The 17,169-nt window shown below is 34.2% G+C and overlaps 1 protein-coding gene across 2 annotated transcripts in view; it reads right to left on the bottom strand.

Annotated features, from left to right (window-relative positions):
• LOC148950378 (damage-control phosphatase 1-like) overlaps positions 1-17,169 on the bottom strand; it is a 156,735-nt gene that overhangs the window by 128,655 nt on the left and 10,911 nt on the right. For both annotated transcript variants that reach the window (XM_089092361.1, XM_089092360.1), the window contains exon 3: positions 10,785-11,017. In XM_089092361.1, coding sequence (XP_088948487.1) covers positions 10,785-11,017 — 233 coding nt within the window. The remainder of the gene's footprint in view (positions 1-10,784; positions 11,018-17,169) is intronic.

The following is a 17,169-nucleotide window of genomic DNA, read 5'->3' as shown; positions in this document are numbered from 1 at the left end:
AACTAAAACTCTAGCTAAACTAAAATTCTAAACTAAAACTAAACTAAATAATAATAAACTAAAAACTAAACTACTAAACTAACTAAAAATTTAAACTGTCTAACTAACTAAAACTAAACTCTAAACTCTAAACTACTAAACTAACTAAACATCTAAACTAAACTAAAACTAAACTAAACGAACTAAAAATCTAAACTAAAACTCTAACAAAAACTCTAGCTAAACAAAAACTATAAACTAAAACTAAACTAGCTAAGACTAAACTATAAATAAATTAAACTGAAAATCTAACTAAAAATCTAAACTAATAAACATTAAAATAAAACTAAACTAAAACTAAACTAAACTGCTAAATTCAAACTCTAACTAAAAATATAAATTATAAAAATAAAATACAACTAAAATATAAATAAACTAAAAATATAAAATAAAATAAAAATAAACTAATAAACTAACTACCAATTTAAACTGTCTAACTAACTAAAACTAAACTAGAACTAAACTAAAAATCTAAACTACTAAACATTAAAATAAAACTAAACTAAAAATAAAATAAAATGCTAAATTCAAACTCTAACTAAAAATATAAATTATAACACTAAACTAAAAATAAAATATAAATAAAATAAAAATATAAAATAAAATAAAAATAAAATAATAAAATAACTAAAAATTTAAACTTTATAACTAACTAAAACTAGAACTAAACTAGAACTAAACTAAAAATCTAAACTAAAACTAAACTAAACGAAATAAAAATCTAAACTGTCTAACTAACTAAAACTAAACTCTAAACTCTAAACTAACTAAAAATCTAAACTAAACTAAAACTAAACTAAAGGAACTAAAAATCTAAACTAAAACTCTAACAAAAAATCTAGCTAAACAAAAACTCTAAACTAAAACTAAACTAGCTAAGAGTAAACTAGAAATAAAGGGAATAAATAAACTTAAAATAAACTAAAAATCTAAACTACTAAACTAACTAAGATCTAAACTTTTAAACTAACTAAAATTCTAAAATAAAACTAAACACTAATCTAAAACTAAAATAAATTAAACTGAAAATCTAAACTAAACTAAAAATAAACTACTAAACTAACTAAAAATCAAAACTACTAAACTAACTAAAATCTAAACTAAACTAAAACTAAACTAAACTAGAACTCTAACAAAAACTCTAGCTAAACTAAAACTCTAAGCTTTGACTCTAACTAAAACTCTAAGCTCGTAGCTAACTAAACTAAACTAAAAATAAAGGTAATAAATAAACTTAAAATAAACTAAAATCTAAGCAAAAACTAAACATTAAACTATGACTTTAAGCTAAAACTCTAAACTCTTAGCTAAATTAAAACTCTAACTAAAACTCTTTAGTAAAACTCTAGCTAAACAAAAACTCTAAACTAAACACTAATCTAAAAATAAAATAAATAAAATTAAAATAAACTAAAATATAAACTAAAACTCTAAAATAAAATTAAACATTAAACTAAAACTAAACTGAACTAGAACTTCAACAAAAACTCTAAGGTAAAACACCAAACTCTTAACTAAAACTAAACTAACTAATACTAAACTAAAAAACTAAACTACTAAACTAACTAAAAATCAAAACTACTAAACTAATTAAAATCTAAACTAAACTAAAACTAAACTAAACTAGAACTCTAACAAAAACTCTAGGGTAAAACACCAAACTCTTAACTAAACTAAAACTAAACTAAACGAATTAAAACTCAAACTAAAACTTTTTAGTAAAACTCTAGCTAAATAAAAACTCTAAACTAAACACTAATCTAAAACTAAAATAAATAAACTTAAAATAAACTAAAAATCTAAACTAAAACTCAAATAAAATTAAACATTAAACTAAAACTAAACTAAAAACCTAAACTAAACCAAACTGAAACTAAACTAAAATAAAGGTAATAAAAAAAAACTTAAAATAAACTAAAAATCTAAACTAAACTAAAACTAAACTACTAAACTAACTAAAAATTTAAACTGTCTAACTAACTAAAACTAAACTCTAAACTCTAAACTACTAAACTAACTAAACATCTAAACTAAACTAAAACTAAACTAAAGGAACTAAAAATCTAAACTAGAACTCTGACGAAAACTCTAGCTAAACAAAAACTCTAAACTAAAACTAAACTAGCTAAGAGTAAACTAGAAATGAAGGGAATAAATAAACTTAAAATAAACTAAAAATCTAAACTACTAAACTAACTAAGATCTAAAATTTTAAACTAACTAAAATTCTAAACTAAAACTAAACACTAATCTAAAACTAAAATAAATTAAACTGAAAATCTAAACTAAACTAAAACTAAACTACTAAACTAACTAAAAATCAAAACTACTAAACTAACTAAAATCTAAACTAAACTAAACTAAACTAGAACTCTAACTAAAACTCTAGCTAAACTAAAACTCTAAGCTATGACTCTAACTAAAACTCTAAGCTCGTAGCTAACTAAACTAAACTAAAAATAAAGGTAATAAATAAACTTAAAATAAACTAAAATCTAAACTAAAACTAAACATTAAACTATGACTTTAAGCTAAAACTCTAAACTCTTAGCTAAATTAAAACTCTAACTAAAACTCTTTAGTAAAACTCTAGATAAACAAAAACTCTAAACTAAACACTAATCTAAAACTAAAATAAATAAAATTAAAATAAACTAAAATCTAAAATAAAACTCTAAAATAAAATTAAACATTAAACTAAAACTAAACTGAACTAGAACTTCAACAAAAACTCTAAGGTAAAACACCAAACTCTTAACTAAAACTAAACTAACTAATACTAAACTAAAAAACTAAACTACTAAACTAACTAAAAATCAAAACTACTAAACTAATTAAAATCTAAACTAAACTAAAACTAAACTAAACTAGAACTCTAACAAAAACTCTAGGGTAAAACACCAAACTCTTAACTAAACTAAAACTAAACTAAACGAACTAAAACTCAAACTAAAACTCTTTATTAAAACTCTAGATAAATAAAAACTCTAAACTAAACAATAATCTAAAACTAAAATAAATAAACTTAAAATAAACTAAAAATCTAAACTAAAACTCTAAATAAAATTAAACATTAAACTAAAACTAAACTAAAAACCTAAACTAAACCAAACTGAAACTAAACTAAAATAAAGGTAATAAAAAAAAACTTAAAATAAACTAAAAATCTAAACTAAATAGGTAATAAAATAATAAACTAAAAATCTAAACTAACCCAACCTGCAATCCTCTTTTCTAATATCTCCGTCCCCCCCCTGATTGACTTAGATGGAGATGTAACAAGCCCTCTGATTGGTTGAGAAGGGGGATGTAACCGAGTCGCTGATTTGCTAAGAAGTGGGATCTAGCTGTTTCCTGGGAACTCGTAACATTTGGCTCGGAAACAATAACAAATACTATTTCCGGATCATAACATCTGCCTCGAACTGGAAGGAAGTGTCATTAACTTTGCTTCGATCGACAACAACATTTGGCTCGGAAACAATAACAAATACTATTTCTGGGTCATAACATCTGGCTCGAACAGGAAGGAGATGTCATTAACTGTTTCTCGGAACCTCATAACATCTGGCTCGAATAACAATAACAAATACTATTTCCGGATCATAACATCTGCCTCGAACAGGAAGGAAATGTCATTAACTTTGCTTCGAATAACAACAACATCTGGCTCGAATAACCACATATTCTCTCTAATGACTCTGTTCAAAACAACAACAACATTGACCTTGACATTTGGCTCGAATAACAACAATAACATTGACCCCATTAACCACGTGGTCTCCCAAATGACTCTATTCAAAACAACCTTGACCTTGGCATTTGGCCTCGGAAACACTAACAACATTGACATTCGCTGAGGGCGTGCCAAAAACACACCTGGAGAAAGAGGTCATGAAGAAAGAAGTCATTGACCCTGTCCTCATTAAACTATGTAAAAAAGTTGTAGGTGGCAGCAGGGGTGAGCGATCGGACCTTTAGGGTCATCTCTACTTTTATTGTAATTTCTGTTCGTTTCAAGCATCATTTATTTATTGATAGTGATTTGTGATAGATTAACACTCGGAAGATTATATGTCTTAATTTTTGCTCATTCTTGGCTTAATGGAGCTCTTTACTTTTCTTTGAAAAACTTGTCTTGTGGAAAAAGTTTTCTAAATTATTTTCTACTTGTTTTTTATTGACGTTATATTTTTCATGGAAAAAATACAATTGTATATACTTTCAGTTTTTTCTATAAGAATCCATAGTATGGGTTGTTATTTGTATGCTGGAGAAACTTTTTCAACAATTTTTAATCCTGACACAAACAGTATAATTTTTAGTTTAATTTTATAGCTGCTGAAGTTGACCGGAAAAATAAAACTTAATACCATTCACAAAAGATTCTATCAAAGCTCTTTGACAACCTGGATACACTTACACTATTCTTAATTATTTAAATTGTAAGAGCAGAAGTAGTAATAGTAGTATCCCTAGATGTTTCAATTTAATACCCCCAATCGTTCTCGATATATTGCTGAGGTGTCTTATTGGCAACCATAAACACAATACCTTTTGGTTTATTCTAAAGTAATATTTAGTTTTAAAGCATAATGGGCGAATTGCATAATTGTGGAGGGTTGACATGTCTAATATCTCTAAAGATATAATTTCTGGACCATTCTACTATGCTGAGCAAAATGGTAGTCGCAAAATTTTGACTGGATGCATTTGGAAAATGAATAAGCTTGAGAGAAGGGCTGCTTGCCCTCCAGTCTCTTTTTACTCTTCAAAAGGGCACAAGACACTCGCGCTGTAATTGAAGTGCACGGGGGAGGACTTAACCCTTCATATATCTAGTAAAAAGATTTTAAACAAGTAAAAACAAAGTGAAAACATTTTAAATGTATTTTGTTTCCAGTAAAGTGCAAATTATGTTCTGGTCTTGAGAAGGTATGGGAGTTGTCAAAGACATAATTCTACCTTCCGCCTTCATATATCTCTCCCTTCTATATATCAAGGACTTACCCCTTCATATATCTAGTAAAAACATTTTAAACATGTAAAAACAAAGTGAAAAAATTTAGATGTATTTTGAATCCATTAAAGTACAAATTATATTCTGGGTTTTAGAAAGCACATGGATTGTGAACCCTACTCATTTTAATTTATAATTGTTTTGAGTTTGACTTTGTTATTTATTTCAAATTCTGTTTGTTTTGGGTTTCATTAATTAATTGACACTAATTTGTGGTAGTTGTAGTCTTGGTAGATTATTTGATTCTATTTTTGTTCATTTTGGGTTTAATGGAGTTCTTTACTTTTTTTGAAAAACTTTAATTAATTTCTGCTCGTTTTATATTGACATATTCTTTTTCAGGGAAAAAGAAAATAATAGTTTGAATCTTTTCGGTTTTCCTTTAAGATTTTATAGTTTGGCCTGCTATTTGTAAGCTGGAAATTTTTTTTATTTTAGCAATTTTTAACAACATACTCTTTTGAAAATCATGACACAAATAGTAGTGTTTAATTTAGTCAGATACATCCTCTAGTTGACCTGATAAATAAAAGTTAATACCATTCCAAAAAATTGAATGGGCATGGGGGGGGGGGAGGTTTGTCTCGACTCTTAAAAAGGGCACTATAACTTCCAATTTAGAATCAAGTGAGACCCATCTGAATTTAATATGATCACCCATTCCATAAAAACATTATATGCCCAGAGGTCACAACTTAAAGCCCTTGTCCTAGGGCTATGGAGGGGGGGGGGCTTGTGCCACCCCTGGAAGCATTGTTATATTTTCTTTGGACTATTTTAAATAAAATTATCATCGCATAATTTCAATAAGATGCATTTGGTGAAAAGAGGGGTATTTGGATGGGGGGGCTACTTAACCTCTATCACTATTGACTCTTAAAATGGAACTAGAGCTTCCAATTTCAACCAAATGAGCAATCTCAAAAACTTATACAGCCATCTCTTCCATAAGAACCTTAAATGCCCCAGGGGAGCTTACAACCCTCCCCCTCAGGCTCTGGTAGTTTGTATCAACCTCGAAAGCCTTGTTATATGATATTTGGAATATTTTGAATAAAAAGACTGTTTCAAAATATCTACTAGATACATCTCTGGAAAACACAACGTGTTTGTGTGTGTGGGGGGGGGCTGCGCTCTGATCACTTTGACTCTTAAAAAGGGCACTAGAACTTATGATTACCAATCCAATAAGTCCTCTCCGAAGCATATACGACCGCCCTTTTTATAAGAACTTTTTTATGTCCCAAGGGCATAACTTACAACCCGTTCCCGGAAAGCTTTCGGGGGGAGGGGGTGTCTTCCTTACTTCATTTTCGAAACCTTCAACTACGATGAATAAAATTGTTATCTCCAAATTGTTATTGGAGGTGTTAAGGCAAATGCTGAGCGTGGAAGGGGGCTATTTGCTCTCAAATCACTTTGACTCTTAAAAAATGCCCTATAGCTTCCAATTTCAGGCATAACTTAAAACCCTTGTCCTGAGGTCTGAGGGGATTTGTTATCCTCAAGGACATAATTTCCAGACTTTTCAAATACTTTGAACAAAAATGGCTATCTCAAAACTTTTATTCGAAGTGTTTGGGGAAATGATAGGCGTGGGGAGGGGGGCATTTGCCCTCTGATCACTTTCGACTAACAAAAAAGGCACTAGTCATCTCAATTTCCAATCGAATGAGCCCTTTTTGAAGCTTCTAGGACAAAACTATCTATAAAAACCTTTAATGCCTCAAGCGCATAAGTTACGACCCCTTGTCCTGAGGGCTAAGGGAGGGGGGGTCATCCTCAGAGACATAATTTCCAGAGCTTTCATCTTGAAATTTTTTGAAAATTTCAAAACAACACTTTCTATCAAAACATTATATGCCCCCAGACATAACTTACAATCTTACCCGTGAGGGCGGTGGGGGGGGGGGGGTTGTCATACTAAAAGACATAATGTCCTGACCCTTCAACTACGTTCAACAAAATGGCTATATAAAAATGCTGATGGGAAGTGTTTGGGGAAATGAAGGGCGGGTGCATTCGCCCTCCCATCATTTTTTGACTATTAATAAGGAAACAACCCCTCTCAATTCCCAATTGAATGAGTCCTTTTTGAAGTTTCTACGACAACACTTTCTATGAAAACCTTATATGCCCCCAGGGCATAACTTACAACCATTTCACTGGGGGCTGTGGGGTGTTTATCATCATCAAAGACATAATTTCCGAACCTTTAAACTATGTTGAACAAAATGGCTATCTCAAAATTTTGATTGGATATGTTCGGGGAAACGGTGGGCGTAAGAAGGGCGTTAGTTCCAATCGAATGAGCCCTTTTTGAAGTTTCTACGACAATGCTTTCTATAACAACCTTATATGCCCCCAGGGCATAACTTACAATCCTTGCCCTGAGGGTTTTGGCGGGGGGGGGGGGGGTGTTATCCTTAAAGAACTTATTTCTAGAACTTTCAATTACGTAGAACAAAATGACTATCTCAAAATTTTTATTGGATGTGTTTGGGGAAATGGTGGGCGTGAGAGGGGTGTTAGTTGCCTTCCAATCAACTTCGACTATAAAAAAGGGCACTAGCCCTTTCAATTTCCAATCATATGATCCCTTTTTGTAGTTTCTACGTCAACGCTTTCCATAAAATCCTTATATGCCCTCATGGCATAACTTACAACCCTTGCCCTTGGGGCTGTGGGGGGTTTGTCATCTTCAAAAGCACAATTTTCGGACCTTTCACCTATGTTGAACAAAATGGCTATCTCAAAATTTTGTTTGGATATGTTTGGGGAAATGGTGGGCGTCAGATGGGGTTAATTGCCCTCCAATCACTTTCGACTATGAAAAAGGGTAATAGCCCTCTCAATTTCCAATTGAATGAGCCCTTTTTTGAGTTTCTACAACAACGCTTTCTATAAAAGTCTTATATGTCCCCAGGGCATAACTTACAACTCTTTCCCTGAGGGTTGGGAGGGGGGGGGGGGGTCATCCTCAAAGACCTATTTTCCAGAACTTTCAACTACGTTGAACAAAAAGGATGTCTCAAAATTTCGATTGGATGTGTTTGGGGAAATGGTTGGCACAAGAGGGAGTCAGTTGCCCTCCAATCACTTTCGACTATTTAAAAGGGCCCTAGCCCTTTCAATTTCCAATCGAATGAGCCCTTTTTAAACTTTCTACTACAACGCTTTCTATAAAAAAAAACCTTATATGCCCCCAGGGCATAACTTAAAACCCTTGCCCTGAGGGCTTTGGAAAGGGGGGGGGGGGTATCATCCTAAAGACCTAATTTCCAGAACTTTCATCTACGTTGAACAAAACGGCTATCTCAAAATTTTTATTAGATGTTTTTGGGGAAATGGTGGGCGTGAGAGGGGGGTTAGTTGCCCTCCAATCACTTTCGACTATAAAAAAGGGCACTAGCCCTTTCAATTTCCAAGTTTCTACGACAACTCCTTCGATATACAATGCCCTGGTAAAAAAAAGCTGACTCTAATAATACGTATTTTGTGTATTAAATAAACGAGCAGTAATTGTGAATATTTGTGTTTAATTTTTCCTCAAAATCAGCTAGATGGTTTTTTTTCTGAAAACTGGCATAATGAAATTTCTGGTCTCAAAAAACGATCCAGATAGGTCCCGACTTTGAAGAAGAATTCGTTTTTTACCCAGGGTAGTCGCGTCGAGCTAATGGTGACGCAATGACATTAACAGAAGTTCACATTAATAAGCAATTATAAGACAAGCAACACCAAGAGTTACATATATACAACCCTCCTGCATGCCGAGCGCCAGGGTCCACGGCCTCATTTTTCTTGTCAAACGACTGTTTTGTAATTTTTTATCACCTCCTTCACCTAGCTTCACTGAACAAATTGTCAAATTTTTTACTGGATATTCAAATTTCACCCCAAAATTAAATGGCAATCCAAAACCTTTATTGTTAAGCAGAAAAAATGAAGATATCAAAAATATTTTTACTGTTAACGAACAAAAAGGTATGTCAATTAAAAACGAAATAAAACTAATTTATAAACAGGTTTTTCAAAAAAAAATAATTTTTTTTAAATAAGTAAACAGCCATATTAAAACCAAACACAAACAGAAATAAAGTCATGTGATGACTCAAACTTAAAACGGACAGAAATTACTATCAAAGAATAAATGAAGCCCAAAGCATAGAGAAATTAAAATTAAAGAGTAATTACATCAAACATAAAGACAACAGATACTGCTATATATAAATAAATGAATCCTAAAACGAACAGAAATTAAAATAATCCTAGTCAAACTCGAAAATAACAAAAATTACTACAAACAGAAGATCAAAAGACCAAAGCGCCATTTCCGCTAATGACGATTTGTAATTTGAGCAGTGTTTTTTCAGTCGTCATAACATAAACAACACAACTAAACAAATTATGTTTCAAGGTTAATCAAGGTTTACAAACAAGAGTAGTGCTACCATTCCCACTCCCTGCCTTTTAAAACCTATAAAAGGCAGGAATTGCCTTTTATAGGTGTAAATTATAAACTTCGACTTTCATTTCTGGTGGAATTGATGTCTCGTATCTCGCTTATGTGGATGATGTGCTCCTTGTCAGCCGTTTTAGGGCTGGGCTCTCACATTCTGTCAGCTGGATCTCAGACCGGTTCTGACGGATTGGGCTTATGCTGAACGTTGATAAGTGCGAATATATTTCGTTTAATTCGAGTGCGAGTCTTCCTCTTAACTGTGATTTTTTCTCTATTCCCTGTGTCTCTTCTTTTCGGTGGCTTGGTCTTCATACTATTAATAATCTCAAAACACTTCGGGCTCTGACAGTTTCTAATGCTGACAAAAAAATTCTGATTGGATATTCAAAAATTATTGCAAACAGAGGGAGGTACAATAAAAAAGCGCTTGGGAAATTACATTTTTCATTTTGTGATCATTCTATTCTTTTTATATCTGGTTTTCTTCCAAAAGATCTCAAATATCTGAAGACTTATTATTTTAAATTTTCTTGGTACCTTCTGTGCCTCCCTCCGTGGTGCCGGAACCGGCATCTAATATCGCGATATGGCCTCCCTGATTTACGGGAAAAAGTTACTAAACTTGCGGGAAAGCCGTCGGAATCTGCAGGTCTTACTGCACACCATAATTTATGTTGTTTTATGTAAATAATTGTCAAGTTTGCTTTTCTGTTTTTGATGTACTCAACTTCTTTTTGTTCATAGTGAGTAATAAATGAATTATTATTATTATTATAAATGGCCGTGTCATTTACATTTCATTAAAAACGAAATGTATTTTGAACAGATTGTTTTTTATTTGTCAACACGTCAGCAACAAAAAAAAAGAAAATCACCATACACTGAAAGAACTATTGAAAGTAAGTAATTGTTAAATGTATAACTATATAAATCCCTGGAGGTCTTAGCGATTTTTGATTGATTAATGTCGCAATTATAGAAGAGTAAACGTTTAAAATATATTTTGTTTTCAGTAAGGCCCAAATGATCCTCTGGCTTTTAGAAGGTTAAATAGGCTATTAGCTCTATTCTTGTATGTGGTAATTTCTGTTCTTTTCAGTTTAACTTGATTATTCATTCTAATTCCTATTTGGTTTAGAATTCATTAATAGAAGTGTAAGCCATCTTTATGTTATATGTGATTGTTCATTTAATTCCTCTGCTTTTCGGGCTTCAGACAAAAATAATAAAAACACAAGCGAAAAGCTGTATTTTCTTTACCTTCCTTCAAAAGCTTCCCTTATTTTCCTGTACATATAGCACTCTACTAGAAGCCAAGGCGAATCAAACCATGTGACAGTTCCATATTCAATGGCAGCAGCTGATAGAAATTGTTTCCACTGAACTGTATCTTCAGAATCCACTTCTATGGTACCAAGAGGCTTGTTGGTTTGAATTTCACTTCTCAACTGGGATAAGTGACCGATAATTTGTTTTAGGTCTTCCCTTGATTCCTTTAAGGTTTAACACAAGTTACTTAATGAACACTCATACATATCATTCTTCCCCTTATCTTGCTAAGGCACAAATTAAAAGTAATGGGACTCCCCCAACAGGCACCGCGAAGGATACCCTTAAAGTCCGTAAAAAAAAAAATTATGCCAAAAATCCACGATATTTTCTACACTCAAATTCTCAGGAGAATATTCTCTGGTATACCTGTCTCCCAAAATTTTCAGCTAAGTGTAATCTGGAAAGCCCATGAGGGAGGGAGAGACAGGGTAAGTTAAAGTGTTATATTTAAAGCGAGGCTATTATGGTAGTAGTTACTGTTTTTGGTACAATGAGTTTGTTTCTTGTCTTCCTATGATAATTCTCAGAATTATTCAGGAGCCTAAACTATAAGGCATGCAAAATTTAATTGGAGTCAAACAATGCACTCTAATTGAACCGTTTTAAATTAGACATAAAGTCATCCATCAAAGAATAACAAATGAATGGCTTCAATATAATCTTCTTCTTTTTTAATGGGGTAGGTGGTGAATGGGATATGGTGATTTAACTCCACCTGTCATCGGCTTCATTGACGTGACAGCCTGTCCCAAGCCAGGATAAAGAAGGAGAGCTAGGCGAAAGGTTTGCTACCTGTCGCTGTAAAAAAGGCCTAGCAACAGAAACGTCGACAGTAGCCTCGGATGAATCATCCTCTTCCCTGATAAAAAACCCAGCACGCTCCCGGACACGAATCTTGACTGCGAGAAAAACACTGAAAATTGGCTTCTGGAACGTGAGAACTATGAGTCAGTTATCAAAGAGCGAGTAAGTTCTCAAAGCGATGAAACAGTACAATATTGACATACTGGCCCTAAGTGAAATTCGGAGGAAATGTATTGGCCAAGAGAATCTAGAGGATGGATATGTGTTATTTACAGTGGCAATGACACTCATTTTAGATCAGGTGTAGGAATACTGATGTCCCCCAAAGCTCATAGATCTGTTCTCAAATGGGCACCAGTGAATGATTGGATAATGTTAGCTCGGCTCGTTACAGAGCACACAAAGTTCTTAGTGATCGTGTGCTATTCGCCTACAAATGAGGCGGATTAGGATGTCAAGGACAGTTCTTACGAAACATAACAGGGGAAGAGATCACCAGTATTGTCCTGAAGTTCTAGGAAAGCATGGACTTGGTGACATAAATGAAAATGGCGTGTTACTAGTAGACTATGCACTAAGTAATGACCTTGTTGTTGCTGGAACTTGTTTTGACCACAAACAGTGCATAAATGGTCGCTCGTATGCAGATCAAACTTTGTGCTCCTCAGAAACCCAGTTCAAACCTAAAGAAACCATATCATACGGAAAAACTGCATGACCGTAAGGGTTGCAGAGAGTTTTGTATGGCTCTACAAAATAAGGTTGATACCCTAGTATTGGAAACCAGCAAACTGGAAAGCAATGAAATGAAGTGCAACACCATAAAAAGTGTACACACTATGGTTGCCGAGAAATAGCTGGGTTTCAGGAAGAAACCAAAGGGAAAGTTTCAACATGCCATTTCGCAAAAAAATTAAAAAATTAAGAAGCACACAGGAATTTATATTGTTTATTTAAGTGTAATACCTGGCATCAATAACCTTCTTGTTAAATTGAATTTGCCTGAAGAACTGGTTTAGCCTGCCTACCAGTCCAGTGGAAAAGGCAGGCAAGCCTAGCAGCCCCAACCCCAGGGGTGCAATTGGGGACCCCCCAGGTATAGTCTTTTCATTTTTCTGCCTGGTGCCTACACCTCTGCTAAGCTGTTATTAAACCCTTTTTATAATTGCTTGTGCCAGCCAGATGGTCCCTTGCCTTTTGCTGTTAGCTTGATTAGCCTAGTTTGGAGTTCACTTTAGCCTGGTGACAACTCAAAAAAGAGCTATAGACCCCCTAGTCACAGAGAGATGATATCAGACTGCTCCATCCAGTACAGTGGAGCTGAATCTATTAATGAGCAGATTGCTATGCTCAACTCACATATTAACACCCTTAAGAACAAGCAGAAGCTAATTGCAGATTCACTTAATGACTAAAATCTTAAATCTACTATGGCAGAAGTTGTCAGTGAGGCACTGTCTAATGAGGATGGTTCTTTGGTTGAGGCCTCTGTTAAAAAGCTTGCCGCTATCCATGTGCCTGCTGCTTTTGATGCTGACAATATGGAAATCATTAAACAAGAGGTATACAATAGTCTAAATATGGATTTTAATGTACTTGTGGGAAAATCACTAAAACAATGTGGTTTGAGGATGTCAAAGCTTGAATCATCTCTTCATTTGCTTGACTCAGGCTTTTCAGAGCTGCGAAAATCTCTGAAACCACATCAACTCAATGTGGATCGTCTGAGCGATCAGCTTGCCCAAATGAAAATTTAGAATCAGCTGATCCTATCTGGTTTCAAAGAAGACCCTTACCCAGAAGGTTCTGATATTAAATTTAGTAGACGGTATGACCTTGAATCCTTGTTTACTTCAGTAGTGTTTAATATAAGGACTGTTTATTCTCTTGTCATTGATCTGAAAAGCCAGTTTTCATGTGATACTGTTTGTTTGTTTTATAAGCCCCCTCCTTTTCCAACACATCTGTTCTGTGATTTGCTTGATCAGCTTTCCTGTGTGGGGACTTTCTCTAAAAAACGTATTTGTGTTTTGGGAGATTTAAATTGTAATATGTTAAATGTTGGATCAAGAGATGAATAAGACCATCTCTTTGATGTACTTTCTTCTTCTGGGCTACTTCCTTCAATTTTTTTTTCCTTCTCGCGTTGATCCTACAAGAAGTTCTGCCACTTTGATAGATAATATTTTCATTTCTCATTATCCTAAATTGAAGTTTACTTCTGGTCTTGTTCTCACTGATCTGTCTGATAACTTCCCTATTTATCTATCACTTTTTGTGCCTAAAACTGAGATTGCTGTGAATGAGCAAGCTGAGTATTCTTGTAGAACTTTTACGGATAAAGAAATTTCTAATTTAATTCTTAGTTTTCAGTGTAATGATTGGTCTAGTGTTCTTGAAGCTAATGATGTTGAATGTGCAACCAGTTTATTTGTGTTTCGTATGGGAACTCTGTTGGATAAGCATTTTCCTCTGAGGAAGAGACCAAGGAATTCTATATCCGTATGCCCATGGATGTCCAAAGGTCTGATCAATGCTACACATATGAAGGTGTCTCTGTTCAAGGTTGCATGTAAAAGTAAAACACAGGATGATCTTTTGAAGTATAAACATTATAAAAATGTACTTACTTCTTCAGTGCGTGCAGCCAAAAAGCTCTATTTTTCGCGTCGAATTGATGAGTGTAAGGGGACCTTGCGATAGGTTTGGCCTGTAGTTAATGAAGCTATTTCTCGCAAGACACTCAAACAGTCCCCCCCCCCCCTATGTCATTACAGGAAAGCTGATGGATCTATTGTGGATGAAAAATCTTCAGCAAACACTTTCAATTCGTATTTCACCACTCTTCCTTAGGTTCCCATTCAACCCAAGAGTAGAGTAAGTAGTTTTTCAATAGCAGAAAAGTCATTTTTCCTTTCCCCATGCAGTGATATTGAAATTTATAGTATTATTTCCCAGCTTCAAAGTAGCCATTCAGTTGATGGTTTTGGTTAGAGTAATAATGTTCTTAAAAAAATTGGTCAGTTTGTTTCTAACCCCATCTCACACATAACTAACCTCTCTCTTTCTTCTGGTGTTTTCCCTCATTTATTTAAAGTTGCTAATGTTTTACCTTTGCATAAAAAAGGTGATTCATCTCTAATTTCAAATTATAGATGTTGAAACGGTAGTGTATCGCAGATTCTCTTCATTTGTATTTAGTACTAATACGACTGCAGGAAATTCTCTCATAACTAACCATCAGTATGGTTTTCGTCCCACTTTCTTTACCTTGTATGCACTTTCATATGCAACAGAGTTTGTGCGTGTTAGTCTGGACAAGGGCTTGTGTGTTCTAAGTCTATTTCTTGACTTTTCAAAAGCCTTTGATATGGTTGACCACTCTGTTCTTTTGTCTAAACTATCTTTATTTGGTGTACATGGAGTCCCACTAGAATGGTTAAGGTCTTATCTGTCAGGAATATCTCAGTATGTTCTGGTTAATGGTAATTCTTCCACTACTTTGCCTATATTGAAGGGTGTACCACAGGGCTCTGTGCTTGGACCACTTTTGTTTTTAATTTATATTAATGATCTTGTTGATGGTCTTCATTCCCTTGTGCACCCTATTCTTTTTGCTGATGACAGTAACTTTTTCATTGCTGCAGTGGACCTGCCATCTGCCACTTCCCTAGCTCAAGGTCTTCTTGATAATGTAAAAGATTGGTGCTGGTCGAATGGTATGACTCTCAACAGCCAAAAAAGTGCCATTGTACACTTCAGGACCCCTTATCGTATGAGAGACGTAAGGAAGCCAATCATCCTGACTTATGGGAATGATGTTATACTGCAAGCTGCTGTGGTGAAATTTCTTGGAGTGTATCTTGACTATTTTCTTTTCTTTTAAACCTCATATAATACACACCCGTTCCCTCATTCTCCACCAGTCTTCAATGTTGCACCGGGTTAACTCATTTCTTCTCCCAGATGTTATGCTTTCTCTTTATTATGCTTTTATTTTTCCTTATCTTTCTTATTGCTGCTCTGTCTGGGATAATACTAATAAATCTCTTCTCTGCTCACTTCAAAGAGCCCAAAATAGGGCAGTGAAGGCTACTTTTCTTCTCCCTTGGCTTTACCCTTCCTCTGATCTTTATAATGATACTGGAATAGCTCTGCCGGATCGTATTGTGGGTAAAAGTAATCTTTATTTAGCGCATTCTGCTTTTCTAGGTACACTTCCACAGCCTCTGCAGCAATTTTTTTCACGAACAGGCTCAGGTAGGTACTCTACTTTTTTACGTAGTTCTTCTTGTAGACTTATTTTACCCAAACGTTCATCTACAGCAGCCCAGAGGTCTTCTATTTATAAATCAATTCAATTATGGAATTCCATCCCACCAGATGTCCCATTATTTCCGTCTGCAAAGGCAGTTTTTTGTTGGGTCTTTCCAGTTTAGTAATTTCTCTCTCTCCGAGTTTATTTTCCCTGTTTTCTCTTTTCCTAGTGTTTCTTCTTTTTGTGTTTTTTCCCTTATTTATCGTTATTATTATAAATTTTTTTCTACTGCATGCTAGTGTTTATTCTCTTTAATCTTTATTTCATTAATATCGTTTGATTTAGGGTAATATTTATGGTTCTTTTAGTGTTTTATTATTGTGTTGTATGGCCCACAACAGGCCAAGCTTCTATGGCCAAATAATTTTTCTTTACGTTTGTAATAGTGTTTTAGTATTAATAAAATGATTGATTGATGATCGAGGGTGGATCTATGACTTCACGTGGAAGTTGGTTTACGAAGGTAAGGTACTTAAGCAGACCTTACTGTCTGCTGCCACACGGCGCATACACTCAGCTTCACAGCTACTCTACAAGGAGAAGGATCAAGAAAATTTTAGCAAAGGAGACTGCTAGAAAGGGTGATTATAAAACTATTTACCAGCTGACTAATAAGATGGTTGGAAAACAGATTAGCAGAATCACCCTGGTCCAAAACGAGAATGGAGTGATTTTACCGAATCCAGATAAAATTGACAAAAGATGGTCTGCCCACCTTGAGAAAGTATTAACTAGACCCAGTGACCAAGAAAATGTACCTGATACCCCCTTTTTACAGCTCAACATTAATACAGACCGGCCAAGCTCTGTCGAGGTCATGTATGCAGCAAAAACACTAAAAAACGGACAAGCTTTTTGCATAGATGGAATCTCAGCAGAAATGTTGAAGTATTCAACAAGAACATGCCTCTCAGTGTGGATCAATGTTTTCACCAACACATGGAATATAGGAAGGCTCCCCATGAATTGAGCAAGGGGATATTGGTGAAAATCTTCAAAAAGGGAGACACAATGTTGTGTGATAACTGGAGAGGTATCAACCTTCTGCCAGTACCATGTAAACCATTGGCTTCTATTATATTGCACTTGATTCCAGGTGCATTCGATACACATCTGCGAGAAAAGTAAAATGGTTTTAGAGCCAAGAGATCGTGCTCTAACTTTATTTGTACTGAGAACGCTTGTTGAGGA

Source organism: Artemia sp. Qi Xiang Cuo, chromosome 7 (genome assembly GCF_049724085.1).
Source record: "Artemia sp. Qi Xiang Cuo chromosome 7, ASM4972408v1, whole genome shotgun sequence".
Classification (NCBI taxonomy): domain Eukaryota; kingdom Metazoa; phylum Arthropoda; class Branchiopoda; order Anostraca; family Artemiidae; genus Artemia; species Artemia sp. Qi Xiang Cuo.
The sequence above is the reverse complement of the archived record's forward strand: the minus strand, read 5'-3'. Positions and strand labels throughout refer to the sequence as shown.